Raw genomic sequence first — 27850 nt, forward strand, 5'->3', positions numbered from 1 at the left:
TACATATCAAAATTACGGGTAGGGCTGCGGGAAGGGTATCATCGATTCGATCCTTCCTTAGATTGCGCGAGATTAGCAAAGTATGCTTCCAACGAGAAATTTGTAACCGAATGTTCAGGGGTAAAAAGATCTAGGACGTCGCGAAAATCCAGGACACCAGGCTGCGATCCGGAGTCAACTTGTGACAGCATGCTAGGATCTGGAATATCTTGCTGTGGCGGTCCGTGCGCCATCCCATCCCAAAGGGGAACACTTAGCGGTGTGGATACTTCGGTTCCAGAGGCAGACCCGGCTCCGTCCGATTCCCAAAACTGCAGTGTTCGGGCGGTGCTGGACGAGCCGGTCGGTGACCAGTTGTGGTATGAGCTTGTCGAACTACCAGCTTCGCATAGATCCGCCGAGCCAGAATTCCTGAATTCCATGACCGAGAAGCCGGGGTGGAGGAACCATGCAGCTTCGGGGGGTTGCGTTAAGTCCTTTATCTCTCCTATTTCCATTTTATCGCAGGTCTTGGGGAGGATGTATGCTCCTTCCAGCCCGTCCCAGATCGGCAGTAGATGGGGATTGCTTCTGAGATAATCCACCAGGCCACCACGGTCCTTTGCTGTACATCTAAGTCCTTGGTCATAGCAGCCTTCACACCTCGTCCTCCACCGTAGCGGAGATATGTCGTACCGAGTGTTGAATGGAGTAAGAGAGATGGCATGTGTCAAGTGGTTCCAACAATTCCTTCCCGGCACCGTTGCTCGTATAGACCAGACGAAAGGAGGCTCGCCGTTACAGTGTTTCCCTTCCTTCAGGCAATTGACGCATTCTCGTTCGTAGAAACGCCACGCCTGATCTAGCTTGTATTTGCAAACTTTGCGATTCTTCTCGCAGTACCAACATGGCTTTGGGGAACGGTAAGGATGTTCGGCTCTGTTTGCGAGAAAATGCTCCAACGTGCATCCCAAGCGTTCTTCGACCGATCCAGATTGATTTGACATTCTCTGTTGGGATACAGTAGCTTCGAAAGTTGGCGGCCGAAACGATAATGCCGAGCGAAAATTTGCCTTGTTGATGAGATCCTTTCCAGTGACTAAATGTGGCATATGTCCGTTATTATATTATTATACGTTAAATAGCCAGTCGGCCCTTTGCAAGCGTGGGAAGCTGGCGTTCCATTGATGTTTGATCGGTCGCGCGCTAAACTCACAAACGCCTATCTCGGCCGGGTCGACGAACCTTCCTCCGGTGGTGCGAGTGCACGGCATGCCAGAGTACCGCAGTTCAGGCAAATGCACTCGGGCCTGAGAAGCTGATTTCCCCATATAAGTTCACGAGCCACACACCTGACGTTTTGGGCGAGGCGCAACTGTTGAGCGGCCGAGCGGATGCTTGTGCTTCCTTTCAATAATCTGCTTACTTTGCTTCTCGACTGGCATATTCCAGCGCCTAGCGTCCGCTGTAGGCCTGTAGCGAGGAGTGAGGATTTGTGCTAAGTCGATCAGTCATTCCTCACAACGGGATTTACCACTGGTCTTTCGATCGTTGTGGTCTCCAGGCATCGTTCAAGATATATAGTCAATTGTTGGCATGATACTGGTCAGCTTGAGGGATACCCGTTACCTATCTATACACTACTATACATTCATGTTGAATATCGGAAATTAGATCGCTTCACGGACCCTTCCTGAGTCGCATCGCTCACTATCGCCTTTGCCGCCTGTGCTTTCCTCTCGATTCAGGATCTGGTGCATCGATGCTCCGCTCCCTCTTCCGTGAGCTCGAAGTCACGACACTGGATGGTACCGCTCCGTATGCTGTGGAATATGATCCTTCAAATTGATGAATGCTATCGGTGGACGTTGTGACCGATGTATCATTGCCTGTCTGGTCAACGGCAACAGGACCATTCTCTCTACGATGATCGATCAACATGGGCAAGAGCTCTCTTAACCAAAGCTCCAGCTCTGATAAACTTCCATTTGCCTCGCCGAGGCTGGTCTGGGCAGATCTCTCACGGTCGTGAGCCAGCATGGCGCCCTCTTCTACCCGTGTTTGAATTGTGATAGCGGGACTTCCGTCAGCATGATTATCCATCGATCTTCTACCATCACGAGACACTCTAGTAGGTTCGGATTCGTAAAGGGAATTTGATCCTGAAGAGTATGGTACCTGACTCAAGCGTGAAGGCTCGACCGCGACAGAAGCGGTCTCGATTCTGACGGAGGGATCTAATATAGGCATTGATGGAACCTGGTAAAGCTCCGCATTTCCGGGACAGATGATTGGACGTCCGAAGTAATAGACGTCTTCTGATCGATGACGGTATAGAGGGTGTGTCTTCTCGAAACCCGTCAGGAAAGTGACCACATCTATCGGTCTCGGTCGACCGGTCCATGTGCAGTACTTGGCCGAACCGGTACAGGTCCGCCTCCAATCCACTTCTTCCGTGAGGACCTTCATTGGCACCTGTAATCGGCAAGATTGGCCGATATGGTGGCAGCGATCACAAGGAGTAGAAGATACAAAATGGCTTGGCCATATATGAGAACGTTCCATCCCATGGCAACCGCCATCATTTTTGTAGCAGGATTTTCTATCGCAGTTTATGGTGAAGGCGTCTTTACCAATCATATGATGAAAGGTGCACATCAGTTCGGAGATCTCACACCTGGTGCATCGTTTGCAGGCCAGATATCTGTGATCATTCCGCTTGCGAACGAATTGTCTGATATCGTCCCAGCTCTTGACTCGTTCAAAATCCGCTTTGTAGAGCTCGAATTGACTTTGATTCATGGTCTGTATCGGAATTTACTTGACTATAGGATTGGTGGGAAAGAACAACTACAGATTATGGGTACCGATGTCCTCTTGAGAATAATGCTCCTCTTGTCTGCTCTTATAGCGCTTGCCTGCACTTAACCGATCAGAACCCTGATGTTACTTCCTTTGTCAGCGAATATCCAAGTCTATGTCTCATCGGATCACGAGTGCAAAGTTTGCTAGGCGAAGCTAGACTCAAACCCCCGTCGGTCGTCTTGAGCCAAGCGGGCCTCCCTTTGTCAACCTGAAACGACCTCGTCGATCGAGATTTTCCCGTTCCGAGAGAACGAATATTTGTTTTTGTGCGAGACGGCGTTCCCCCGATTGCGTCAGCGAGCATTCAGCAGTTCTTAGCTTCGCATACCTTGACCACCATCACTTGCTTTGCTCGCAACACCAACAAGCTATATAACACAACACAGCTTTACACTATAGCTATACACCATGTCAGCTAACAGCGAAGGTAAAAAGGCCTTGGTATATTGACCCTTGCTGAAACGGTGGCTCATGCTCGACCCACATTTACATGGTCAGATGTCGCATCCTTCATGGCGATCACCGGTACCTCCGATGGCGATGCCCGGAAATACTTGAGCAGATACCCTGATGTTCAGGTATGGTAGGCCTGGTAACAAGACCTCGAGCCAACCGATTCGCTGATTTCAATATCGTTGCCCAGGGTGCCGTCTCAATGTTCTTTGCTGAACAAGCCGGAGAAGCCCCCGAAGAGATGGACACCGAGCAGGACGAGCGAGAACCTCCTGTCAACACCGCTGCTACGGGTACCAGCACGCCTTCTCAAGCGGCTGGAGCCTATACTTTGAGTGGACAGCCTGTAGGAGCCTTGCCATCCGGATGGGGTGCCGGAGGTTCCTCAGGAGGACCAAGCATCGGAAGGGTCGGCCAAAGTAGCTCGGGACCTGCCACGAAGAGCAAGAGGTGAGCATTCATTCGACTGAACAGAGCTGCATCCTAGGGTCTGATTACAGTGATAAACCTTTAGTTCGTCGAAGTTTGCTACCCTGGGTAGCCTGGGGGTGGGTGGACTTCCCGGTTGACACAATGGCCAAGACCGCTGATGAGGATTCGCCCGACAGAACTCGGCGGCCAACTCTGACGACGAGGATGAGGTGAAGAAGCAAGCCGAGCTCTACGCTGGTGGACAAGGTGGAAGGTGAGAATGAGGTCCATTCGTATTCGAGTTGGTGGTCTACGACTAACGACTTTCTCCCTTTGACCACAGCGGAATGGCTATCCAAGGACCTGACGGACCTGGTGGTAGGGTCGTCCCGGGCCAGGGTGTCGTACAAGACATCTTGAAGCGTGCTCGAGAGTAAGTTTGCGTCTATAGGTTCTGCTAGGGATCAAGCGATTGACTGCTTGATGACAATCCTTTGCAGCGGCGGCGCGGCTGCCCTCGGAGGACTCAAGGGATCCGATGGCAAAACTTCCGGCTTTTTCGGTGGAGGAGGGATGACGCTTGGCTCAGATGAAGCTCCTTCCGTTGCCGTGCCCGACCCGTCCTCCCGGCCCTCTGGATCGAGATCTCCTCCTGCGAACCGTCCTCGTGGCCTGATGGCTTCTCTAGGTTTCGGTGGACCGTCGGAAGAGGAAGACGAGGAAGAGGAAGAGTTTGACGACGACGACGTGCAGATCAGGAATTTGACCTTTTGGAGAGAAGGGTTCAGTATCGAGGATGGACCGTTGATGACTTACGACGATCCCCATAACAAGGAGATTTTGGAGGCGATCAAGTCTGGGTGAGTCATGAGTACAGAAAGGATTGTCGCTGTGCGAATTGACTCATGATGGCCTATTCTTCATCATGATAGACGGGCACCACTGTCATTGCTGAATGTCAAGAACGGACAGGCAGTTGAAGTTCGAGTCGCTGAGCGCATGACCGAGAACTACCGACCTGCGCCTCCCAAGCCTATGCAGGCGTTTGACGGATCCGGTCAGAGGCTCGGCGCACCGGCTCCTCAGGTCATCCAGGGCTCGACCACTGCCGCAATCAACAATCTCCCTAGCAGCTTTGCTGCCGCTGCCAGCGGTGCCAGTGCAAGAAACATTGTGCCCACGTTCGAGGTCGACCAGAGCAAGCCCGTGACATCTGTACAGATCAGGTTGGCAGACGGCTCCAAGTGAGTTTTAGCAAGTTCGTCTATGACGTTGACCTTGACTGACTGAGTATGCTCTTTCAGGCAAACCGTCAAGCTCAACTTGACTCATACTGTCGGCGATTTACGAGGCCTCGTGTCGGCGTGAGCTGAACCTTCCGTTTCCGATTAATGTCAAACCCGGCTGACCCGGGTCGTCACATTTGCAGTGCCCAAACGGATCGACGACAATTTGTCCTGCAGACCACGTTCCCCACCAAGGTCCTCGAGGATGACTCGCAGACTGTTGAAGCTGCCGGTCTCAAGAACGCTGTCGTAGTCCAGCGTTGGGCCTAGACGTTTTTTTTCCTAACGAGTGTCGGTAGACATGAATGAGGCTGTGTTTCCAGTTCTATGAGACTCTGTTGTTCATTATTGTCATACAAAATGTCTACATCGGATCAAGATGACTCTGTAAGGTGCTTCTCAGCAAGACTCGACACCTTGTTATACGGAAACAGCGAAAAGACGAAGACTGATGTTTGATCACGATGACCTCGCCTGTCGTTTGGCCGTACCGATTGTCGTGCTGTTGACCTGTATAAGCAGAGTACGGGGGAATTAGTCCGAGCACAATGCAAGGACGAGCATGCTCTAGCTCACCTTAGTAGCAAATCGCAAGCTATTCAAGGTCTCGTTGGTATGAGCGGCCATCGGGGACAGGTTGCAGAACATGAGTGTCTTGCTATGACCTATCAGGAGTGATGAAACTGGCTATCAACTTGGTGTCTCTTGAGCAAACCGTCTTTTCAATGCACATACCTGACAACGAGTACATGAGGAGGTTGGTCAAGGTACTATCCCTGTACCCGACGTGCGCCTTGTCATTGGTGCTCTTCTCGGAAAGCTTTTGGATGACGTTCTGCAAGCTGGACAATGACTTGTTGATGTTGATAGTCTCCTTCATCCTGTCCTTGTGCTCTCCCGTTCCGGCCTTGTCCAATCGCTCAGACCCAGCCAAGTCGACTAGGTTCAAGACTCCCTGTGCTTAGAAGTCAGCACTGAAAGATCGTCAAAATTCGCATGACCCGCCGACTCACCTCGCAGTTCTCTCCCGTGAGCGGGTTATCGCCCTTCACCCGCAGCGAGAAGACGGAATGCGATCGGGACGATCGCTCATTCATGTTGGTCGCTGCGACCGATCGCAAGTTGCTAGCTCGGGCGAGAAGCGAATGGACCTGGTCAGGCGTTTCAAGGCGGACTAGCCGATGGCCGAAATCATCAGTGGGCCGCTCCAAGACAAGAATAGTTGTAGATTCGGCAACTCACTAGGGTTGATTCCAGTCACCGTCGTGGTTCCCTTTTTCTCATCATGTTCGATCTTGTGTTCGGTCTGATCGTTGGCGGTCCCGAACAGGTTGTTGATCTTGAAAGAGTCGGCTGTGTAAGAAACGAGCGCGAACCGGGCGGAACGGATGCCAAGCTAACCTTTTCATTGTAAATCTCGACGAACTGGCCGTACATCTGGTACCTCCACCCTCGCTCTTTGAGGGCCTCGGTTTCGGTAAAAATCATGTGAATTGCACGGGGGATCATCCCGGCCGTGTTGGCGGTCTGTTTCGTCACGAGAGCGGAGTTTAGCGCGACGTGGCGTACAGTCTAGATCTCGGTCGACCCTCACCTTGCCACCTTCCATCGTCCACGACTTTCCACTACCCGTCTGTCCATAAGCAAAAATGCATACCTGAAGCGCAGAAATTGTCAGCTCGACATAAGTCGCACTTCGCGCTCATCTTTTCGGCGACTCACATTATACCCATCCAACACGCTCTGCGCCAACATCGAAATCTCTTCAAACACCTCGTGCTGCCCATCGTTCGGCTGGAAAACCTTGTCAAACGAGAAGGGTACCGTCTCCTTTCTCGTGGCTCCCACAGCGCTATCTCTCACTTTCGCGATCGTGAGCTGTTGTTGACCAGACGAGGTGAGTTGACCCTTTTGCGCGTATTCGATCTCGGCCAGGGCGTCCTCGACTTCAAGCTCGGACCCAATAGCCGGTCGGACCCGGGCGAACACCCTAATGTTGCCTTTGAGTTCTTGGACCTGATTGTGAAGCTTCCTCCTGATCGTCTCGGCCGCCCGGAGATCTTCTTGAATCTCCCTGACCCGCTCGTCCGCCTGGTCCGCCTTGATCTTCATTTCCAACATGGATCCCGTCTTCTGCTCCACCTCCTGTTGTAAAGCCCGGTTCTGCTCACGTAACGTGGCGACTTCGGCGGTCATTGTGATCTGAGCGGTCGCCTGGGCGTTCAGAGCCGCCTTGACGTCCCTGACCTGTCCCCTAGCTTCTTCCAGATCGGCCCGACAAGCCCTCAGATCGTCCTCGAGGTCCCGTCGCTCCCTTTCCCGCTTGGCGAGCTGACGTTCGACATCGTCCAGCTCGCTCCTGTGTTTCTCACGCAGGGCAGCGATCTCCTCGCCCGCCGTCGAGAGGTTCCGGCGGGCTTCACGTTCGGTGTTCTGGGTCGACTGAAGCAGGGTCTGTAATTCTGTCTGTGATGTGTGGAGTTTTGAGACTAGCGATCGAGGCAAAAAGCGGGTCAGCTTATACGCTTTTTTCTCTGGATTTCGGGAATTTACGTCTCATGACCCACCTTTCTGTTGCCTGGTCGATACAAAACAGTCATAGTGGTAAACGAATCGCACGACGAACAGGAACAAGCGCAGAACCGAACCGAACCCATTCTCGGTTAGCTCAAAGCCAGGGAATGACGCCCGAAAATGACGTACTCTAGCTGCATCATCTCGTGCATCTTCGCTACCATATTCTCCACCTGATCGATCCTCCCCGTGTCATACTGTCGGTATGAACGGAGACAGAGGGTGTCATCCAGGACGAGTGATTGAGCGAGTAACGATTCACGTTGCGAGGTAGCATGATGTGAGGGGGGTCGCGGTTTTTGATAGTACACAAAGGGTCGGATCGGGATGAGAGGAAAGCGAGTACCAACACAAATTCGGGATGAGAGCATGAGAATGAAAAGCACGATCAGCAACTCCTTTTCCCACTCATCTCGTCATCTCCTTTCCCTCGTTTTACGATCGAAGATATTAGATTGACACTGACCTGTATCTGCATCTGTCCAACTCCCCTCCCACCCGCAACGCTCCCACCCAACCCTGAGACCGCACTCACACCCACGCCGGCACCCGTTCCCCCTGCCGTTCTAGCTCTCGCTCCGGCTCTGGATCCGGTAGCAGCACCAGCCGGTACCCTCCTCGTACCCGCAGTGGTGACGATACTCGAACCCGCCCGGAGGTTGGAGCTGGATGCCGTCCGGGTCCTATTCAACCCCGGTGCTCCCGAGGTGGTCGTCGACGCATTGAGTGGTCTTCGACCGGGAAGCGCTGAAGAGGAAGCGGACGAGGACGGCAAGGGCCGGCTCGTGGTCGTCGTCGTCGACATCGATGCGGAGAGTGGACGACGACCCGCTGTGGCAGTAGAAGCTGCACGAGAGGTGGGCACGAACCCCGTCGAGCTCCCCGGTCTGGAATTCGAGGCCGAAGTTCCCGGTCGTACGGTAGTCGAGGAGCTCATCATCGGTCGTCTAGTTCCCGGTGGGGCAGGTCGTCGGTCGAGACGAGGTTTGACATCGTCTTCTTGATCGTCCAGAGGAGGTCCTTTGCGTTTCCTCGCCCCGACACCTGCGGCTCCTGCAACCGTCACATCCTCCTCGGCCTCGCCATTCTCCTTGCCCGGATTCGCGCTCGGTTTCACGTCCACATCCACGTCGCCCAGTTCGACCTTGGGTTTCCGGGTGGTCGAAGAGGTCAAGCTGGAGACAGAAGCTGACAGGGCATCGACGACGGGTTTCAGCGGGGAAGAGAGGAACCGAGGTAGTTTCGAGCTGGTCGGTGCGGGGATGCCAGAGTGAAAGGGTTGTGTCGTCGCTGTGGAAGGGGAGTTTGGCGGCAAGTTGTTCATGCTGGTGGGTTGGAGTGGGAGTTTGGAGGGTGTCGTCGTCGACATGTGGCCGGGTGTCTTCTGTCGTTGATGACCCTCTGGTGGAGTCTGAAGCTAGTATGAACCAGAGTTGTACGAGTAGGTGAGAGTTGTTTGTTTTGTTGTTTTTGTTGTTTGATGGTTCAGTGACGATTCTAGCTCGAGGGCGAGGGCTTATCAAAATAATCATCGGCTAGCATATTGTTATCATTTTAATCCTCCAAATGACGTGTTAATCCCGTAGCGGCAGTAGCGTGGGGGATGGGGGTGAGGGCGCTGCTATCTCGGATGCAAAAATGGTAATCTATCGCGCTCTCTCTCTCTTTGAGCGAGTCAAACGGCGTTGCGACCAGGCAGCAGCTCATCAGATTCAACAAGAGTAGTAGTGGTTACACCTCGCACCTCGTCTATTCCCACAGACACATCACACAGACACACCAGCCAGACGTCGACTGCACATCATGCTCAGACGTATCCCCACCTCGGCACTGAAGGCTCCCGGCCGACGATCACTCGTCTCGCTCACCTCGACCGCCCGACCCACCGTCAACCCGAACTCTACCACCCAACAGAATGCCTCGACCACCTCGCCGTCATTGTCGGCCTCGGCGAAGATGTTCGAGTTTGACGTCAAGTCGGTCGCGGGAGAGATGAGGAAGCGAGGGTTGACTAGCGCTGCGACCAGGGATGCTGGTATGGACAGGGTGAGTTCGGAGGATCTTTTATTTGCGGAGATGGGACATTCCCTTTCACCCGAACGATTTTGCTTATATTGTTATCCTCCCTGTTCATTCGCTTTTCCTCCCACTCAATCTCCCTGGTAATCGTACCCCTACTTCGGCAAATCCTTCTGGTCTCTCTCTCGGTCTATCTTCCCGCAGGACACCATCGTCCGTCTCCTCTACTCTCTAGGATCTCGTCACGAAGTCGAAAGATACCTCCGAATCTTCAGCTCGTCTTCTTCCTCCTCTGCATCCGCTCAGGGAGGAAAGTCGAATGGCGTCTTGCCCGAGGCCAAGTTTGCCGTCCTGAAGTGAGTCCCCGTGATGAACGGCTGCTTTATATGATCATCTCGCTGATCCTACCACTCCCCCTGTATGGCCTTTCAGGATCGGCGGTGCCATCCTCTCCAACGAGTTGGACGACCTCGCCCTCTCGCTCTCCTTCTTGAACAGGCTCGGACTCTACCCTGTCGTCCTGCACGGTGCTGGCCCGCAGTTGAACGAGATTCTGGAAAAGGAGGGTGTGGTCCCTGATTACGAGGATGGAATTAGGATCACCGGTGAGTGCGAGGTGGAGGTCGAGTAGGGCGCTCGTGGCTGATATGTGAGCTGGTTGACGTACGCGACGACAGACCCCAAGACCCTGCAGATCGCCAGGCGCGTCTTTTTGCAAGAAAACCTCAAGCTCACTTCGGCTCTCGAACGTCTCGGAACACGGGCCCGACCGATCCCTACCGGCGTCTTTGGCGCGACCTACCTGGACAAGGCCAAGTACGGGCTCGTCGGCAAGATCACCTCGGTCGACAAGGCTCCCATCGAGGCTGCCATCAGGGCCGGATGTCTCCCAATCTTGACCTCGCTGGCCGAGAACGAGGAGGGTCAGCTGTTGAACGTCAATGCCGACGTCGCCGCTGGAGAGTTGGCCAGGGTTTTGGAGCCCATGAAGATCGTCTACCTGAACGAAAAGGGTGGGCTCTTCCACGGTGTTACCGGTCAAAAGTTGAGCACGATCAACCTGGACGAGGAGTACGACGGCTTGATGAAGGAATCGTGGGTCAAGTACGGGACCAAGCTCAAGCTCAGGGAGATCAAGGAGCTCTTGGACACCCTCCCCCGAACCTCGTCGGTCGCCATCATCGCCACCGACATGCTCCAAAAGGAACTCTTCACCGACGCCGGTGCGGGTACCTTGATCCGACGTGGACACAAGCTCTACAAGAAGCCCGCTGAAGAGGCCATGTCGGCTACCTCGCTCCGACAGGTATTCGAGGAGCGCGACCCGGACGTCCGATCGGGCAAGACGAGCGTCGCCGAGATCTTCAACAAGTTCAAGTCGGGACCCAACACGGTCTATGGTGACGAGCCTTTCGACTGCGTCGCCGTCGTCTCTCACCCCGAGGGCGAGACCCCGGTCATGACCAAATTCTTGCCCTCGCGCAACGGGATCCTGAACAAGGTCGTCGACAACGTTTTCGACGCGGTCAAGAAGGACCACAAGCGATTGTTCTGGACGGCCAAGTCGGACGACGAGAACAGGGCTTGGCACTTTGAGCGAGCCGACGGTTCGTTTACCCGAGCGGGAAGGAGCCTGTTCTGGTACGGCGTCCAGGACGTCAAGGAGGTCGAGAACATTATTCAAGGGTTCGAGCAGACGGGCAGGATCGAGAGGGTCTTTTTGCCCGTCGGACCCTCGGTCCCGCCTCACCGTCAACAGACCCGGGCGTACTCTACCTCGGCCACCGCCCGATCGTTTTTTCAGGTAGGGCTCGGTAATGCTCGACGCGGTTATGCCACCGCCGCCGTCTCTACCGAGCCCAAACGGGTCGCCTTGATCGGCGCTCGCGGATACACTGGGCAAAACCTCGTCTCCCTCATCAACTCTCACCCTCACCTCCAACTCTCTCACGTCTCGTCCCGTCAACTCGCCGGGCTTCCTCTCCCGGAATATACCAAGGACAAGGTCACGTACTCGAACCTCTCGCCCGAACAGGTGGGCAAGATGGCCGAGAACAACGAGGTCGACGCCTGGGTCATGGCACTGCCGAACGGGGTCTGCAAGCCGTTTGTCGATGCGATCGATGCTGCCGTGCCCAAGGGCGGGAGGAGCGTCATTGTCGACCTGAGCGCCGATTATCGGTTCGAAGCGGGTTGGAATTATGGGTTGCCTGGTGAGTCTCGCGAGGTCGCCTTGGTGAGGAGGGCGACGCTGAAATGTTAGCTCATTCTCCGATGCTATAGAATTGTATGACCGTTCGGTGACCCGATCGGCTACCCGAATCTCCAACCCCGGATGTTACGCTACCAACACGCAGATGCTCTTGGCTCCTCTTCTGCCACTGATCGACGTCAAGAACCCGCCTACCATCTTCGGAATCAGCGGGTACTCGGGCGCTGGCACCAAGACCGGCTCCAACGATGAGCACGGCCGACCGCAAACTGTGCCCAAGATCGTGAGTCGCGGGTCGAGGTGGATTTCCAGCGCAATAACTAGATCTGACGAGCGGTCTTCTCCATGTAGACTGGCGAGGACCTCCGAGGAGGTGTCCGACCTTATGCGCTGACCGACCACATTCACGAGCGAGAGTCGGGCTACCAGCTCTCCAACCTCATGTCTTCGACTTCGGAACCTCTAAAACTCTCCTTTGTGCCCAACGTCGCCCCTTGGTTCTCGGGGATCATCTCGGTATTGAACGCTCCCTTGAAGAAAGAGGTACGAGCGGACGATATCTGGAAGCTCTACGAGGACAAGTATGGGAACGAACCTCTGGTCCACATCACCAAGGGCGTGCCCGACGTCATGGACGCTGCTGGCAAGCACGGATGGAGGATGGGTGGTGTTCAAGTGCACAGCAGCTTGAAGCGAGTGGTCGTCGTCGTAAGTACTGTCCTGAACCTTCTCATCCCCAGTTCTGACGTGCTGACCTCAATGTTGCGACTCGTCATATCAGGGTGCCTTGGACAACCTGCTCAAGGGAGCTGCGACTCAGTGCATGCAAAACTTGAACTTGGCGCTCGGTTACGAAGAATTGGCGGGTATCCCGAAAGACTCTCTATAGATAGTAGATCCATGACGAATGCCTTGTCAACCGAAACATTTGAATTGTGCAGCATTGGGAAGTTTTAAGACAAGGCAGACGAGGAGTCGAGATGAATGAGAGCGAAAGAGGGCACAATCGAGGTTGATCACTGTTTATGGTCTATTGTTTTGAGGCAAATTGTTAACATCGATCACAATAGTGGTGTAGTGGTAACATTAGCCGTTGCCATCGGCTAGCACTCGGTTCGATTCCGGGCTATTGTATCATTTTTGCGTTTTTTAGCGCAAAGGATTCAAATCGCCTAGGTTTCGCGCGTTTCAGGTTGGCCCTTCGTAGACAGGTGATCGACAAGGATCATTGGCAGGAACATGCGAATTCGCTCGGGTATCGCCGATATATAACTGATCTTTTGGTATCAGCAGGGGAGGGAACAACCACGCGTTTGATGATCGTGTCTAGACAAGAGCGATAAAGGAAGTGGCGGACGGGCGGAGCTCCCTGTTTTAACGTGGAGAATGCGACCGCAGGTGAAATCAAGAAACTTGTTGCCTTTCGTTGAAGGTTACACTTATTCAGATGGCACGGCATACGATGTTTTCGTTGTTGCTGGTTTCAAACAGCAGGGATCGTCGAATGTCGGGACTTTCGTAGGATAAAACGTTCAGATCGGTAGAGACTGTAAAGCTGCCGCGCTCATCATGCACATTGCGTCGGATAGCGCCTGTCAGACCCGTGTAGTGATTACAAGCTACGCTCGACATCAGGAGGATCTCTGCCTCGTTTCACAAACTGGACTGGGGTTCCGGTTGGACCTGGCGGAATATAGCCCGGTGAGTCAACGCAGACACCATCGCCATAAGATTGCCTGTGCTCCTACGTCTGGCTTGAGGGGAGCGTTGTCTTCCTTCCAAGCCCACGGCCTGCTGGGCCTTTCCCTTCTTCGAATCCATTTGAAGGCGTCCCCTTTGGCAAAGAGCACCCTGTACCGTACATGATAGGCCCTCCCCATAAGATGTAGCACAGAATCGACGCAAAACTCCAACGAGCGATGCCTATGTACTCGGCCTCGATGATATCAACGGCAGCAGAGGTGCCATCACCCTTGATAACAACAAACATCCATCGTGGTCGACACTCGCATATGTGGAAAATATCATCTTACAAGATACCTTACAGAGAGAATGAGCAGTGGGATGTTCGGGAAAACGGCTCTCGCATCGTCGCTTCGAAGATATCTCCCTTTTGGTAACGTGATACAACATAGCATCATTATAACTCCCCTCTCAATACCTTCGACTCTTTCTGCGCTTCCAAAGCCATACTCCGGTGAAGATCCCGGCCAGGACGACTACGGGGACCACGACCCCGATCGCAATCTTGGCACCTTTGCTGAGGCCCCCTCCGCCGCCGTCTCCGCCACAAGGGTAATCCTCGTTACAAGGATGCCCAGGAGTCGGCGTGTAGCTTCCAGATGCCAAGGATGTGTAGAAGGGGTCCCGATCGCTTGTCATTACGTGGTATGCAGCAAGGGTGAGGATGGGTGCCGTATAGTCGATGGCGACCTCACTCTGCTCATAGTTCCCCCTCAAGTCCCAATAGCGATCCTCTGCATCTGGACCTCCGACACATGCGCCGTACAGTGTATGCGCCATAGTCACAGGGTACGTATCGAGCGTTTGAAGGCTGTTCCCCCCGCTCGCCGGAGCACTGTGCGGGTTGTGTATCGAATTGTTGTGGGTACCCACGACATAGACGGCTGCAGTGATTGGGGATATCAGCGGTTGTCGTGGAAATGTATCAGCCGAGCGACTTACCGTTCAAGGGATTCTTTCCGAGCGCATAGTCTAGTTGAGTCAAAGCAAAGTCCTAGTAATACGTAGCCGTTCTGTTAGCCAAGAGTCGACTTTCCGGTCGTCATTGTTACTGACGTGATACTGCTGCGGCTTCCAAGAGACGTTCGAGTAGGGCGCGTAGCGATCAAATAGGATTGCCGCATTCAATGCCACGTTTAGACTTGCAGAGTTCGAGTCGCCCTCGTACCACAATAATCGGCCTGTCCGTCGCGACGTAAGCAACGTTCGCCCGTTCTCGTCAACACGATCGACGTACCATTGGTAAAGTACGGCCTCGACTTTTTCCCCTCCAGGATCCCGTCAAGATAAGCTTCCATTTGGGTTTGCCACCCGGTCAAGTTCGTAGCCAGACCGGCTCCCTGAGCCAGAGCAGGCCGAGCAAGAGCGGCTTCGACTAAGCTCATAAAGACGGCAGGGTTCCTTCCATCCCAATTCATCGCCCCGGAGATGGTGCTCAACGCGTATGTGTTGTAGTGGTCTAACGCTTCGACGTAGTATGCCGAGTTGTTCGTCAAGAGCGCCAAGGAGATGGCAGCCAAGGTCTAATACAATATCCAGAAGTCAGATGATGTTGCAGCCCAAGACGAGCGTTCTTTGCTCACGAGATCGTCCGCGAACGACGAGCTGTTGTAACCCGCTCCTGCCTCAGGGATACTGAGGGGGTACAGAACCATCGTCGTGTTCATAGCAAAGCTGTACGAATCGACGGCATGCTGTCGAAGCTGAGCGGCGAGTTCGGCATCACCCATTCCGGTGGGCGATCCAGCGGTAGTCGTAGTGTTCAACGTGACTCCAGGAGAATAGAGCAGGGAACACATCGAGAACATCGACGAAAATGCGCTGGCGAGATCTGTTCCCGGGCTATGGCGAGGAGGACGTCCGGTGTCAGTTTATGTTGTTCGAGAATCTCCATCCCTGAAAGCGAGACCTACTGTGTCTCGTTGATCGGAAACGCAGGTCGAGGCTCGGGTATATTTTGGTCTCCACCTATTCAGCATCGTTCCAAGTCAGCTTGCTGTCGTTGCCGTTCCACCCTTCGAGCGATCTGTCTCATCCTCACCCCAGTACGTTCCAGAGTCGCTGAGGTTTCCCACTTGAGCATAGATTGTGTTCGGTTGCGGATGAGCCTATACCAATTAGATCAGCATATCTAAAGCCATGCGCAGCCGCCGTATCCACAGACACTCACCCTCATCGCCCAATCAAGACCCCATCGCAGCATCTGGTCCAGATAGGCCGTCTGATTGGCAGCATCATACCCTGCTCCATACATCGTCGCCTGAAAGGAAGGGTTTCAACATCTCAGTCGGAGTTGCTAGTGCCAAGCCTTTCGTGTGATACGATGTATGCGACTCACACCCCAGCATATCTCGAATAGTGTCTGTATGGACCACGAAGAATTGCCTAGTCAGTCCATGTCCTGTTCGAATTGGGAAGAAACCTTGTCCTCACCCCTGCCAGGTTGAACGAGTTGATGGAATAGTCGCCCGCATCGAAGTAACCCCTCGATAGATCGATTCCCCAATCAGACCCATCGTTCAGCACTGAATCGTTCCTCCACGGAACCCTGTTACTGTCTGGCAACTTTCCCGACCGTTGAGCTTCGTAGAACCACAAGGCGTTTCCCAGCAAGTCCGAGTACTGTTGATTGGGACGAGTGCCGTTGGTTACCTGTGCGCCTTCGGAAGGGTCGGGTGGCTGATAGACGACGCTCGGTGTGAGCTGGGCGAACGCGATGTCGATCAGGGCACATAGCGCCAGGAAGGGGCCCAACATCCGAGATCAAGGGGGATCTCAACAGGATCGTTGAGTGAAACAATAGAGCGTACCGACTGACAAGAGCAACACCAGGAGCCGAGCCAGGCATCTATATACATGAGAAGAAAATGGTACGAGTGTGTGTGTGTGGTAAATATAAATCCTGGTTGCGCAGCCACAAAACAACATCGGAGACACACACCCACACACCCTGATCGGGGGATTATCGCGGTGCCTTGGCTGTGTTCGCGGAAGCAATCACACCGGCAGCCTCGGACTCCTGGAAGTAGGAAGTGACGTATGTCAGGTTGTCGCAAAAAGAGCAAAAAGCAATTTTGACGATACAATAGCCCGGAATCGAACCGAGTGCTAGCCGATGGCAACGGCTAATGTTACCACTACACCACTATTGTTTCGATGTTAGCAAATTTTAATGCAACAAATTCAAAAATGTTTTGCCCAACTTTCGGTCAGATGTTAGCACTCGGCATACATCGTCGTATCCTCCTCCTGCCGGTCATGGCGTATACCATGGTGATTGATCCCATATACAACAGCTTGACTCCGAAAGCATCTCTGTGCAGCTCTCTCCATCCTGCTCTACATCAACGTCTGCTGAGCTCCCCGTAATGCCAGGTACAACTGTTCCTGCCCCGGGCCCTTTGTACGTGCGAGTAAACGAAGTGGGTCAGCTGGAGAGCTCCTATTACGAGCACAACATGAACAGAAGGAAGGCAGGGAGAAGAAAACTCACCATCCCCCTGATCACGTCCAACACCTCGAGACCCCTGAAATGCAACCTCGTCTTCGGGTCCGTGTACTTGGCTGGGAGGCCGGTGATGTCGCAGTACTTTTTGGCGGGCAGTAGTGATGGCGGAGCTTGGGATGTAAGGTCTAAGAGTTTGGTGAAAGATAAAGTGAGGGGGGTCGGGACCTCGCGTCAGCGAGTACGAAATGAGGTGAGGGGAAAAGGATGCTCACAGGAGATGACCTCTCTCTTCGGTACTGCAGGCTCCGACGTGTCCTGTGCGTTGGTCGCCTGATCCTTCTCCTTGTCCATATCCACATCCACATCCGGTTCGCTCGGCGTGACAGACTCTTCCTCGATCTCGACCTTTTTCCTCTTCCCCCTCCCGATCAGATTCGCTCCTCTCGGCCGCTTGACCTTGTCCGGAGTCGCCGTCCCCGACCCTTCACCCCCTTCGGGCAGGTTCATTCCCCGAGTCTGTTCCAAGGTGAGGATCTGTTTCACCGTCTTCTTCGACCGTGAATTCTTGGCCTTGATGGTAGCGTAGGCGGGGTTCTTGAAGGGTAATGGATTGTGCACCCACTCGTACTGGTTGATCACGTTGGGCTAGCATGTTCAAGTTCCGATGGAGGATCGCCTCTTCAGTCAATCTCTTTCGTCCCGAAGCTTTGACACATGATTGAAGAGACGTACGTTACCGGGTCCAGGTGTGCCTTCAGGAGTATCTCGAGGTGTGACGACGGCGGATACGGCCGATTTCCGTGTCGGTGGTGGTGGTTTCTTGGCTGTCGGCCTGAGGGGCGGTTGGGAGCTCAGTCCCTAGCATCAAACCACGGCGATAGGGGATCCTTACTCACATCTTCCCGTACTGTGAGCTTGGTATTTCTTACTGCCAGCAATATCGAGACACAGCTAATGAGGTTGAATGATTCGGGTTTCTACCTTTGACTGCTAGAGAAGGTGAGGATCGCGGTTGCTGCTAATTTACTTCCGGTTGACGTAAGGCCTGTTCGGAAGTGAAATGATGCCGGCACTGGCGGTTTCAGCCGAAAGCAAGTTGTGATGAGATCATCAGTCAAAGCAAGCTTGATGATCGAGAAGTGCGAGATGATCGATTAATCGATTGTACTTGCACCACCTTCGTGACGTATAGGATATTCTCAGAGCATATTGGCATAAGATCATACCCACGATGCTCAACGCACAACGCCCACGTCGACCGTCACTGTCGACCTCGCAGCCAGCCGAAACGACTTCCACCACCGCTTCATTCCGGTACTCGACTTCGCGTCCCCGTTTCTCGACAAACCCATCGAGACGGACTTCGGGGAGCCAAGAACCGGTTCCAGCCTCCTCAGCAAAAGACGGAGCTCGGAACATGAGCATAGACGAACCTCAACCGGGGTGGACGGAGGGTCAATATCCGGGGCCTCCTTTACCAGCTCGACCCCCAGGCACAAACTTGACCGCACTCCCACCGACTCCAGCAGATACTTCGATCTCGGGTCATGAATCAGCCAAGACGAACGATGGGACGAGCAAGAGTAGTAGTAATACAGGAAGAGCTGCTGCTTTGAGCCATGCTACCACCTCGACAGATCGAGCGGCGCCCATGGAATTAGAAGACTCGGCACGGACGAGCTCGTCGCGCACGAATCGCCGGCCACTCCCACCTCGACCTCATCCTCCTGCTGTAAGCATCCTTTACCCTGAACGAACCAGTTGAATGACTCATATGAAGTTCGAACGCACTGTCTCGACACGTAGCTGGATCAAATCCCAGCATGGGAACCCGACGTCAAAGCCCACATCCCCCCGAACGTAACGCTCGACTCCCGTCAAGCCGCCTACGCCCAACAAGGCAACCCTCCTCCTTTACTCCGGACGGCGATCGATGCTCGACAAGATCCGAAAAGAGACCGGGCGGGAATGCTGAGAAGACCCGCTGTGAACGGGATAGTCGTCCTACAAGAAGGACCCAAGGGCGGAGGCGGAGGAAGTCTGCGGGGGTCTAAGGATCGAAAAGGAAAGGGCAAGGTCGACATTCTCGGTCTCGGGGACGCGAGCAGGGGAGGGATCGCCGGGGAATATGTGTTAGATCCTTCGCTCCCGTTTGCTCTTCCCGAAGACGCTGTGGACCTCTCCCAAAGTCGAAGCGATCTTCAAGGAGGTACCAAGCGAAAACGAGGATCGATCGATGGGGAAAGACCGTCGGCCATCTTCAAGACGGAGGGCGGGGATGTGGACTTGAGGTTGAGCGTGGTCAACGAGGAGACGATGAGGGGGGATGATATGGGGAGCAGTGCAGAAGACTCTGGAAAGCGGGTGAAGAAAGCGAGAGTCGAGGTGAATTCCGTTAGGGGCCATATCCGGGTGGATCTGGTGAGCTTCTCTGGGGTTCTGAAAGTATCACCTCGTGTCGTTTACAGTGCTGCTATTTCCCTCGACGTTGCCGTTCATTCGACATCATAGGTCAAGATTGACAAAGGCAGGACCGCCTCTGTTGAGATATCCAGCAGGGCTGGGAACCTATTCATTCAAATGCAAGTCGGTTCGACCCAAATGCACAATCAAACCGATATCTATACTGAGTTGGACTTTTCACCTGTAGTCCTGAGAACTTTCGAGGTCCGATACACTGTTCGACCTCGGCTGCCCAACCGACCATCTTGCTTCCGTCGATGCGACAACGGGCAAAGATCTTGTCGACACACAGAGGGGAAACCACTTGGTGAGCTGACCTTTGCAGTCTTCCGAGGGGTGAGCGGAAACCCGACTGACCTTTTCCTTCTCGAATCAGCTACCTCGGTACCCCGCCGGCCAAGACGAGAAACATACCGCCCTTGCTTCCACCACGGCGATTCTCCAATCGATTACGCGAAAGGCCCAGTGGATCGTCCTTGACGCAACTGCCCGAGAGCCCGCAGAACAACCAGAACCAAAACCAGATGTACGACTCCCCGCCACCGATGGACGTCGATGGTTTCAGGATGCCATCACCGTCCCAGATGGCTCATTCTGCCAGTTCGACTTTCATACCCACGTCAGGCCCAGGGGGAAACGTCCCCAATCCGCCTCAGCGTAGCGCTGGGTCATTCAATGCGCCCCTAGTGAACGGGGACGAAACTCCTGAATCGTCACTATACCTCTCCTCCTATATGGGAGCGATCACCCTCGGCATATACGGACTCGAACCGGAGCATACATTCAAGGGGGCGACCACTCTGAGCGGGTTGGTACAAAATCTAGGAGATATCAAGGGAGAGATGAAGAGAAAGGTCAGAGAAAAGGTTGGGCAAAAGGTCGGACTCTAAGGCAGGGTCGGATGGCCGGGTTATTCGAGTAATAGATATACACATATATAATCGAAAGCAGCATCACTTCAATTCGACCTTGACGACACGCAGTATACACGAATTGTCGCTCTTTGTCTTGATGATGAGACATTCATGACATGATCACGAAGAGACGACCAGGACTGCCGTATACTGTTTGTAAGGAATCATTGTGGCTTGTCTTGTAGGACGGGATGAGTACGACGTCAAGAGGGAGAACGAGCACGCGGCGGTGGGGGTATATAAGACTTGTGTGGTTCCCGCAAGTATCAAAGAAAAGCGCACCGAGATTAAACATCTGCATGTAAAGGGCGTGACATTTGTTATGTAGTTACAATCGCATACTCATTGGGCCTCGCCGTAAATGGTCGTGACATCGCTCTCTGCTGCCCTTGCTATCGTCTCTCGTTTGCATACCCCATGTTTTGTTGCGCGGGTTGACGCAAGTAGGGATTATATGGCGTTTCATCGTGGGCTCTGCCAGGGCTGGGAGGTGCGTGGTATTGTGGTTGAGGATGAGACCGCGGATCGCCAGCCGAAAAGGAACGAGGACCGGCCGGCGGCATGTCCCGCACGGTTCCGTTGGGTGCGTAGCCTGCCGAAGTCGACCGCTTGGCCTGGTCATACTCGTATTGACTGTTCGACCTGGACTGCGGCGGAGGAGCCGCCCGCCATTGTTGCGGCTGTTGACTGCTGCGCGGTGGCATTGCGCCGGGAGGGAGCTCGGTGTAGTGGCCGTAATGATGCTCAGGAGCGCCCTGAGGGTGTTGTGTCGGTGACTGGTATGTAGGGTGACTGAAGATCTGCCCAACAGGTTGTCCAGGCGAGGTCCGTTGTGCTGAGAAAACCTGACCAGGTTGGACGCTGGAATGATGGAAAATCTGACCAGGTTGAATACCCGAGTGAGGTGAATGGGGTGATCGAGGCTTGTTGTCGGGTTCGACGCTCTTTCGTTCGCGGTAGGCATTTTCGGGACGGTGATGCGGCACCGGATACGGCCCTTCAGGTGACCTTTGGACTTCGTGACGGTGTTGCACGGAGCTTCTGGCGAGATCGACATCGACCCTGAGGTTAGCGGGTTGCTCTCGATACCCCTGATGCTTGGGCGATGCGCCTTGACCCTGAGGGGCGTGTGGCAGATCTGGCGATCGAGTAGAACGAGGGATCTGGCCTCGTGGCGGTTCCTCGACCAGACGAGGACTCGGTTGCAGACCCGTTCGCATCGGGGCTCCTAGTACAGGCGGAGCGGCGTTTGGTGGCGGTTGTGAGCGAGAAGGTGAGCCGACGGGGACACCAGAAGAGCGGTTGTATTCTTGCTGCATCTGCATGTTCTGCACACCGTATTGAGGTGTTCGGACAGGCGTCTCTGCGGCGCGTGTTCGACTTTGCGTCTCTGGTTTTCTGAGCCCCGTCCTCTTGGCCGGGGCGGGTTCTGGAGCAGGAGCTGGTGCAGCTGGAGGGGAAGAAGTCCGCTGAGGTGCCGGTGCCGGACTGCTCGAACGGGACGACTTGGAGACCGGCGACTTTTCAGACATCGTGATCATCGAGGGCGACGGCGGCTCCGTGGCCTTCTCTTTGGTTTCGGCCGCTTCCGACGTCGTTTTAGCCTTATCGTCCGGGACCGGCGAAGGAGGGGCCTGAGGTTTGTTGATGATACCGAGGTACCAGAACATCAGATTGGAGATGAGGACCTGCTCATACAATGGTCGACGCGGGTTTGCTAGCTTGATATGACTCAGCCGGTAGATGGCCCGCTCGACGTGGATCGGGTAACGCGCATAAGGCGAGAACCCAGGCGAGGTAGGCGAATGGCCCGTCATCGGAATGAGACCCAGCGATTTGGCCGACTTGGATGTGCCTAACAAAGCTGCAGCCGCGGCCGGTCCGGCAGCAGAAAACTTGAGCGGCGCCGGTTCCTCCACCTTTTTCTTGCTACCGAATAGAGACCCCAGGAAACCTTCCTTCTCCTTCTTGCCCTCCTTCTTGGGCTTCGAGTCCTTGTCCTTGTCCTTTTTCGACGAAAAGAATCCGCCCCGCTTCTTCTTTTCCTCTTCCTTGGCCCGTTTGAGGCTCTCGGTCGATTGTTGCCTTTCCATACGTTTCAGAGGGGGAGCCTCGACCTTGACTGGCGGTGCCTGCTGCTTGACCGGGCTCGGGGGAGTCTGAGGTGGTGGGTTGGTGTACAACTTGGCATACGCATTCTCCTGCCGTCGTTCCTCCTTGAAGTCCTCACGCCGGACCGTCTCGGGCGGCGAGGGCGGATTGTTGTTGTTACCGTACCGCTGTGTAGCATCACCCAGTATAGCGTCCCGTCCTGGATCCCGATACATGCTCTCCGTCGGTGTCCTCTCAGCCTCTTCCCACTCGGCAGCGTCCCTCTCGTCCCGCGCGTAATCATCATAGTGCGAGCTTCCATACTCGTTCGAGTCGTCCAGCGACAATGATGTCGTGGAGGACTCGATCGAAGTCTCGTTGGACGAGTCTACGTACGAGTCGTAGATGGCAGACTCTTCGGTCGAGCCGTTCGAAGGTCGACGATAAGCCATCCTGTCCCTATTGTCATCCACTCCAAGACCACTCTCGGCCGAGTACATGTCGTCGCTCTCGTCAGAAGGTGGACCTCGGCGACGATCGTCCTCTTCATACGCTGGGTCCCGTAACCCATCTTCACTCATATGGTGATCGTTGGACGATGTCCCCGAGACCGAACGTCCCGCTCTTGGCGCTCCGAACCGTCCGTCGGCGGGTGCGCCAGGTTTCCTGATCCTCGTACGAGCCGCTCGACGCAGGATCTGACCGGGTAAAGCTGCGATAATGGGTGCGTCATCGTTGTCCACCGACTCGCCTGACTCGGGTCGACCTTCCAGCACTAGGTTGTGGTAACGAAACAGGGGTCAGTATTCGACGTCACCGGTGATTCCCAACTCGCTCATACTACTCACGTTCGGGCGTCGAGTTCAAACTCAGATTCCTTTTCAACAAGTTTCTCATATGCGCCGGATCGTCCCCAATCCCAGCCCCTTCTACCAAATGTTCCAACCTCTGAAGCTCTTCCAACGTGACCCCCTGATCGCCTTTGACCCCTCCGTAAATGTTGGCCCGTTGAGACCCAGATCTGCGAAGCTGAGAGGCTTCCGAGGGCAATGGTGGAGGTTCGCTCTCGACGCCATCGTTCACCCGAGGTTGATATTGCCGGGATAACATCGACCTCTTCCTCCCCAGATCGCCGCCTGACCCACTCTGTCCGCTCCGAGCCAACCACGACGGAGATCTAGCCAATCCGGGTCCCGATCCTCCAGCATTCCCTACGCCCAACGAGGTCCCTGCCAATGCTCCTGTAGCTTCCCCGACTCCGTCTACTACTCCGTCCGAATCCGTGTGTGAATGGGTCTTGAGGAAAGCCCTGAATTCCCCAGGAGCGAGCTCGGGATGAAGTCGAGCGGGTAACCAGAACAAGGGGGATTGGTCCTCCTCGTTGCCTCCACCTGCACCTATTACCCGGTCCTCGACGTCATTCATACTAGGTCTCTGCATGGGGGTAGTGTTGCTGTTGTACTGGTTGCTGTTGCTGTTACCGCTGCCAGTATTGAGTTGTTCAATTGAGCCGCTACGAGTCCGGTTAAAGACGCTAGCAGGGGAACCAGACCTCGTCGGCGAGACGGGCGGGTTGGGGTGGTAACTCGCATCCTGCCAATGCTGTCTCGGTACAGCAGAGCTCGACTGAGAAGAGGGTGGGGAAACCGGCGGAAGGTCCGGATCGAGAGGGGTCGCACCTGGGCCTTGTGATGTCGCCGACAGACGACGGAATGATCTGCAATGGATGAACAGAAGTCACATCAGCACAAGATCGGTTGCGTCGTCCGTCTAACAGCTAACAACACGACGCACCTCAGGTTTTTGAGCTCCCTCTGGATCTCCTGATCAGAGACCGCCATGGCGACGGCGACGTCTTGCGGAAGAGGAAGGTGTACAAGCCGACCTAGAGGCGCTTATGATGGCTTGTTTTCCTGCTCGTTTGTCCTGATTTGTTTAGTCGGGTGGTTGCTGGTCTATAGATCGTGATAAAGCTTCGTTCTAAGAGTAGAGAGCTTTTTTGGTGCGAGGTTGAAGCCGTCGTAGTTGTTTTGCGAGAGGTTCAGGGAGGTGTCGACGTCCAATGTGACCTGTCAGCTCGAGCTCGTCCTAGTTTGCTACTTGGCCGTTTCGCTCGTCGGCTCGTCTGGGCGCGGGGAATAATGAGTGTGGCAGGGAGAGGGTCGACGGATTCTGGGTCGACAACGACGAGGTGACCAGGCAAGGGATGCTGTCCGTTCGAGTGTTTGTTGTTATCCAAGGCTTATGGACGAACAACATTACCATACGGCGGACGCTGGCAGCTAGTTGAACAACGTCGATTATTGGTCTTGGCTGTGTTTCGGTCGCCCGACGCCGGCACACGCGAAAGATACACACCCACACACCCATAGGCCACACACAACACGGCATTCGTACACGACCATATCAACAAATATAGATCAGAGCTACACGGCCGTACAGCTCTCAGCTGCAAAGTTAATGATGCCCTACGCTCGCTGTGTGCTCATGCAAATTGATCAGTCTTGAGGTCGACATTCCCAACGCATTCATGATCCATCAACGTCTTTGTGTGGAGCATTCGCGGTCAACGACGAGGCTCAGGACATTGACCGGCAGGCTCTGATGATGGGCGGCGGCTGCAGATTCATCCTCGGAAATGAGCTCGATGGCGTTCGCATGCATGTGGCGTAGAACCGGGGGCGTATTCCAGGGCGAGGACCCCAAATCCATTGCATATTCCATCGAACTGTCATCACATCATCATCACACCGAACCATCCGTTTGACCAACCCCCGAGCACGATCGTCATCGCATGTTCATTTCCATGTTATACAACACGTCTTCTGTATAGGTCGTTTCGTCATCAAGGTCAAGGTCCTCCCGTCAGGTCATCGTTTAGTCTGTCGAGTAAACGCGCTGTTAGGAAACCGTTCGTTTGTAGAGCCGAAAGACGTCGGGACTCACTATAAGTCGAGTACAGGGACGTCGACGAGAACTTCTTTCCTTGGTTAATGACCTGCAGCGAGACCAAAATCTGTGTCAGCTGCTGCGCCAGTTGCGATCGAGAAGAGCATGGACAGAAGAGCGAACCTTTTCCACGGCCTTCAAATAATCTCCCTCTTCGCAGATCCTTCTTCGCGCCCGGATGGCGAATAGACCAGCCTCGGTGGACACGCTCTTCAGTTCGGCCCCAGTAGCGTTGGTACATAGACGGGCGACCAGGCCGAATCGAATGTTGGGCGCCACCGACATCCTATCAATGATCAAGCCTCAAGGAATTAGATCCAGCGCATCTCTGATAGGCCTGATCGAAAGCTACTCACGTCTTGGCGTGGATCCTCAAGATCTGCTCCCTTCCCTCGAGGTCAGGGAGACCAAACTCGATCTTCCTGTCGAGTCGACCGGGACGCAACAAGGCAGGGTCGAGGGTATCGGGTCTATAGAGAGCGATGGAGAGGTCCGGTCAGAAACTCGCTCAGATCCCTCGTCAAAGGTGTGACAATCGACCCTCACCTGTTGGTCGCCATCAACACCTTGATAGCACCTCGAGAGTCGAAACCATCCAATTGAACGATCAATTCTGTATGCATCAGAGATCGATCGAAAGATATCAGCGTGTTGGTTCTTGAACGATGAACGATCATCAAGACGAACGCCTCCTAACTCACCCAACATTGTTCGCTGAACTTCATTGTCTCCGCCTGCACCGTCGTCGAATCGAGCTCCTCCGACAGCATCGATTTCGCTGGCAAAACGTAACATCGAGATAGACGTCAATCCCTTTCCTGTACCCTACGTACAGAAGATTTCGACTCACTCGAAAAAGAGGATACATGATTTGTGCTGACGAGCCAATTCCTATTTTACGTATTTGACAAGACGTCAGAATTCAGGACGTCGACCGGATGTATTGAACGCAAGATTCTGACACTCACAAAGATGTTCCTGACCATCCTGGCTCCTTCACCGACATACTTCTGAACCAGCTCACTCCCGATCACCCGGATGAATGTCGCATCTGTCCTGTTCGCTACAGCCCTCGCACAGAGCGTCTTTCCCGTTCCTGGGGGTCCGAACAGGAGCACTCCCTTGGGAGGGTCGATTCCGAGGGCGACAAACTTTTCGGGCTCGAGCAAAGGGGTCTCGACGACCTCTTTGATCTTTTCGATCTGTTCTTTGCATCCACCGATCTGGTCGTAGCTGTCGAGGTTGCAGGAGGAGGGTTCAATGGTATGAGTTTGGTGTTGTCTTTGCAATACGGCAGTCCTTGTGAGCCTCACGTTACGTCGGGCTTCTCCTCGACCTCCATCAACGAGACGGTAGCGTCCATCTTGGGCGGGAGCGGCATACAGATCTTGTAGTTTGTTCGGTCCACGCTATGTTGATACCCAAATTCGTTTAGCCGAGCCCTATCTTGCACCATACGACGTATTTTATCGACTCACCCGACCCTCATACCCTCCTCGATATCGGTGGGCGAGACCTTGTCGCTCAACCCAACCACAAACTTAGCATGCTGCTTGACGTTGATGACGTACTTGTCACCCTCCGGATTGCCCGCGCCAGCCCCGTCCTGAGGGTTGAGAGCGGATGCCAATGAGTCAGTCTCCCCAGTCTCGGTCCCGCCTGGACCAGTCTTGGTGGATCCGGCTTTGATGATCTTGGAGCATCGGGCGACTTGCAGGGGATGTTCTCCTTGACGTTGCTATCGTCAATTGCCCGATTGTCAGCCTGTCCGTCATCGTGGAATTGCTGAGAACGACGCTGCGACTCACCTTGTCGGCCATCAAGTCCCACATATCCGGCCTGGCCAAACCGGTATCGCTCTCCTTGACGCCCATCTTCTCGTCGATCCGCTTCTGAATGTCCTTCAGCTCGGCTTCGATCCGTTTCAGTGCCAACGAGTATGGTCCTTGACCCTATCAGTTTGGTAGGACAAACAGAATAGCATTCGGGACAGAATGAGTCGACAGCTTTGGTTATGATTGGCGAAATGTCGCCCGGCTCACATAGGTTTTGAGGATCTGAATGTCGGTGTCATCCAGGGCGACGATCTTTTCCTCGGGCTTGTCGTCCACCTTCTTCTCGTCTGATCCGGCACGTGCAAGACTTGATGAGCTCTTGTTCTCATCTCAGATACATTCTAAGCATCTGCGTGCTTACACTTCTCCCAGTTCCTGGTGAACGAACATCACGAAGCAAGCAAGGGTATGCTTCGTCAACCTTCGCTCCAAAGGAACTGCTGTTTCCCGAGCTGCTGGGTACTCACTCTTTAACAGGAGCCATCGCTGTTCAGAGCTTGTCGTTGATAATATCCTATCTATATGTGACAAGTAGATGTTGTAGCGGAGCCAGGAAACTCGAACCTGATATCGCTGCTGTTTGAGACGATGTACGATGTCGAGGTTGC

At 54.2% G+C, this 27850-nt stretch overlaps 9 protein-coding genes and 2 non-coding genes across 11 annotated transcripts; 4 read left to right on the forward strand and 7 right to left on the reverse strand.

Moving 5' to 3' along the window:
* Positions 1-498: 498 nt before the first annotated feature.
* HD553DRAFT_323295 (uncharacterized protein) lies at positions 499-2693 on the reverse strand (the record flags this gene model as incomplete). The annotated part of the gene is made up of 6 exons (XM_046181379.1): positions 499-604; positions 676-1078; positions 1196-1289; positions 1332-1452; positions 1940-2454; positions 2655-2693. The coding sequence occupies 6 exons, from the start codon at positions 2691-2693 to the stop codon at positions 499-501; spliced, it is 1278 nt and encodes a 425-aa protein (XP_046037311.1).
* A 478-nt stretch (positions 2694-3171) lies between these two features.
* HD553DRAFT_309282 (uncharacterized protein) lies at positions 3172-5328 on the forward strand. Its single transcript, XM_046179668.1, has 10 exons — positions 3172-3271; positions 3343-3422; positions 3488-3747; positions 3812-3845; positions 3906-3982; positions 4052-4141; positions 4209-4568; positions 4641-4952; positions 5013-5072; positions 5138-5328. Exons 1-10 carry the CDS (start codon positions 3253-3255, stop codon positions 5262-5264), a joined length of 1419 nt encoding a protein of 472 aa, XP_046037312.1. The 5' UTR covers positions 3172-3252; the 3' UTR covers positions 5265-5328.
* On the reverse strand, positions 5329-8985 carry HD553DRAFT_349317 (P-loop containing nucleoside triphosphate hydrolase protein). The gene is made up of 11 exons (XM_046183451.1): positions 8035-8985; positions 7698-7765; positions 7562-7572; positions 6717-7483; positions 6589-6651; positions 6396-6521; positions 6237-6333; positions 6008-6168; positions 5730-5949; positions 5571-5659; positions 5329-5504 (listed from the first exon to the last, which is right to left on the reverse strand). Exons 1-11 carry the CDS (start codon positions 8935-8937, stop codon positions 5454-5456), a joined length of 2556 nt encoding a protein of 851 aa, XP_046037313.1. The 5' UTR covers positions 8938-8985; the 3' UTR covers positions 5329-5453.
* Positions 8986-9260: 275 nt separating this feature from the next.
* HD553DRAFT_294798 (uncharacterized protein) lies at positions 9261-12843 on the forward strand. Its single transcript, XM_046178472.1, has 7 exons — positions 9261-9614; positions 9792-9943; positions 10020-10192; positions 10265-11800; positions 11871-12082; positions 12151-12507; positions 12581-12843. The coding sequence occupies exons 1-7, from the start codon at positions 9372-9374 to the stop codon at positions 12686-12688; spliced, it is 2781 nt and encodes a 926-aa protein (XP_046037314.1). The 5' UTR covers positions 9261-9371; the 3' UTR covers positions 12689-12843.
* A 19-nt stretch (positions 12844-12862) lies between these two features.
* Positions 12863-12933, forward strand: HD553DRAFT_t36. Its single transcript has one exon. It is a non-coding gene; the product is annotated as a tRNA-Gly (tRNA).
* An 843-nt stretch (positions 12934-13776) lies between these two features.
* HD553DRAFT_294800 (9 glycosyl hydrolase) lies at positions 13777-16387 on the reverse strand. The gene is made up of 10 exons (XM_046178473.1): positions 15976-16387; positions 15881-15904; positions 15713-15802; positions 15584-15650; positions 15456-15510; positions 15126-15384; positions 14780-15065; positions 14599-14723; positions 14485-14536; positions 13777-14426 (listed from the first exon to the last, which is right to left on the reverse strand). Exons 1-10 carry the CDS (start codon positions 16297-16299, stop codon positions 13954-13956), a joined length of 1755 nt encoding a protein of 584 aa, XP_046037315.1. The 5' UTR covers positions 16300-16387; the 3' UTR covers positions 13777-13953.
* Positions 16388-16623: 236 nt separating this feature from the next.
* HD553DRAFT_t44 lies at positions 16624-16694 on the reverse strand. The gene has a single exon. It is a non-coding gene; the product is annotated as a tRNA-Gly (tRNA).
* A 44-nt stretch (positions 16695-16738) lies between these two features.
* HD553DRAFT_283158 (uncharacterized protein) lies at positions 16739-17915 on the reverse strand. Its single transcript, XM_046178174.1, has 5 exons — positions 17887-17915; positions 17723-17822; positions 17263-17635; positions 17036-17175; positions 16739-16941 (listed from the first exon to the last, which is right to left on the reverse strand). Coding segments are annotated over exons 1-5 (675 nt in total). The 5' UTR covers positions 17889-17915; the 3' UTR covers positions 16739-16881.
* Positions 17916-18147: 232 nt separating this feature from the next.
* Positions 18148-20604, forward strand: HD553DRAFT_309295 (uncharacterized protein). The gene is made up of 5 exons (XM_046179669.1): positions 18148-18722; positions 18797-19411; positions 19502-19572; positions 19641-19760; positions 19830-20604. Exons 1-5 carry the CDS (start codon positions 18222-18224, stop codon positions 20341-20343), a joined length of 1821 nt encoding a protein of 606 aa, XP_046037317.1. The 5' UTR covers positions 18148-18221; the 3' UTR covers positions 20344-20604.
* HD553DRAFT_212969 (uncharacterized protein) lies at positions 20552-24422 on the reverse strand. Its single transcript, XM_046177179.1, has 3 exons — positions 24253-24422; positions 23307-24175; positions 20552-23233 (listed from the first exon to the last, which is right to left on the reverse strand). Exons 1-3 carry the CDS (start codon positions 24297-24299, stop codon positions 20760-20762), a joined length of 3390 nt encoding a protein of 1129 aa, XP_046037318.1. The 5' UTR covers positions 24300-24422; the 3' UTR covers positions 20552-20759.
* Positions 24423-25089: 667 nt separating this feature from the next.
* Positions 25090-27818, reverse strand: HD553DRAFT_309299 (P-loop containing nucleoside triphosphate hydrolase protein). Its single transcript, XM_046179670.1, has 14 exons — positions 27710-27818; positions 27604-27617; positions 27450-27529; positions 27216-27359; positions 26886-27145; positions 26721-26816; positions 26376-26640; positions 26258-26298; positions 26109-26185; positions 25954-26020; positions 25764-25877; positions 25531-25693; positions 25405-25456; positions 25090-25340 (listed from the first exon to the last, which is right to left on the reverse strand). Exons 1-14 carry the CDS (start codon positions 27724-27726, stop codon positions 25336-25338), a joined length of 1395 nt encoding a protein of 464 aa, XP_046037319.1. The 5' UTR covers positions 27727-27818; the 3' UTR covers positions 25090-25335.
* Between the last annotated feature and the right edge of the window lie 32 nt (positions 27819-27850).

This window comes from Filobasidium floriforme (assembly GCF_021052385.1).
Source record: "Filobasidium floriforme strain CBS 6241 chromosome Unknown HD553scaffold_8, whole genome shotgun sequence".
NCBI classification, from domain to species: Eukaryota; Fungi; Basidiomycota; class Tremellomycetes; order Filobasidiales; family Filobasidiaceae; genus Filobasidium; species Filobasidium floriforme.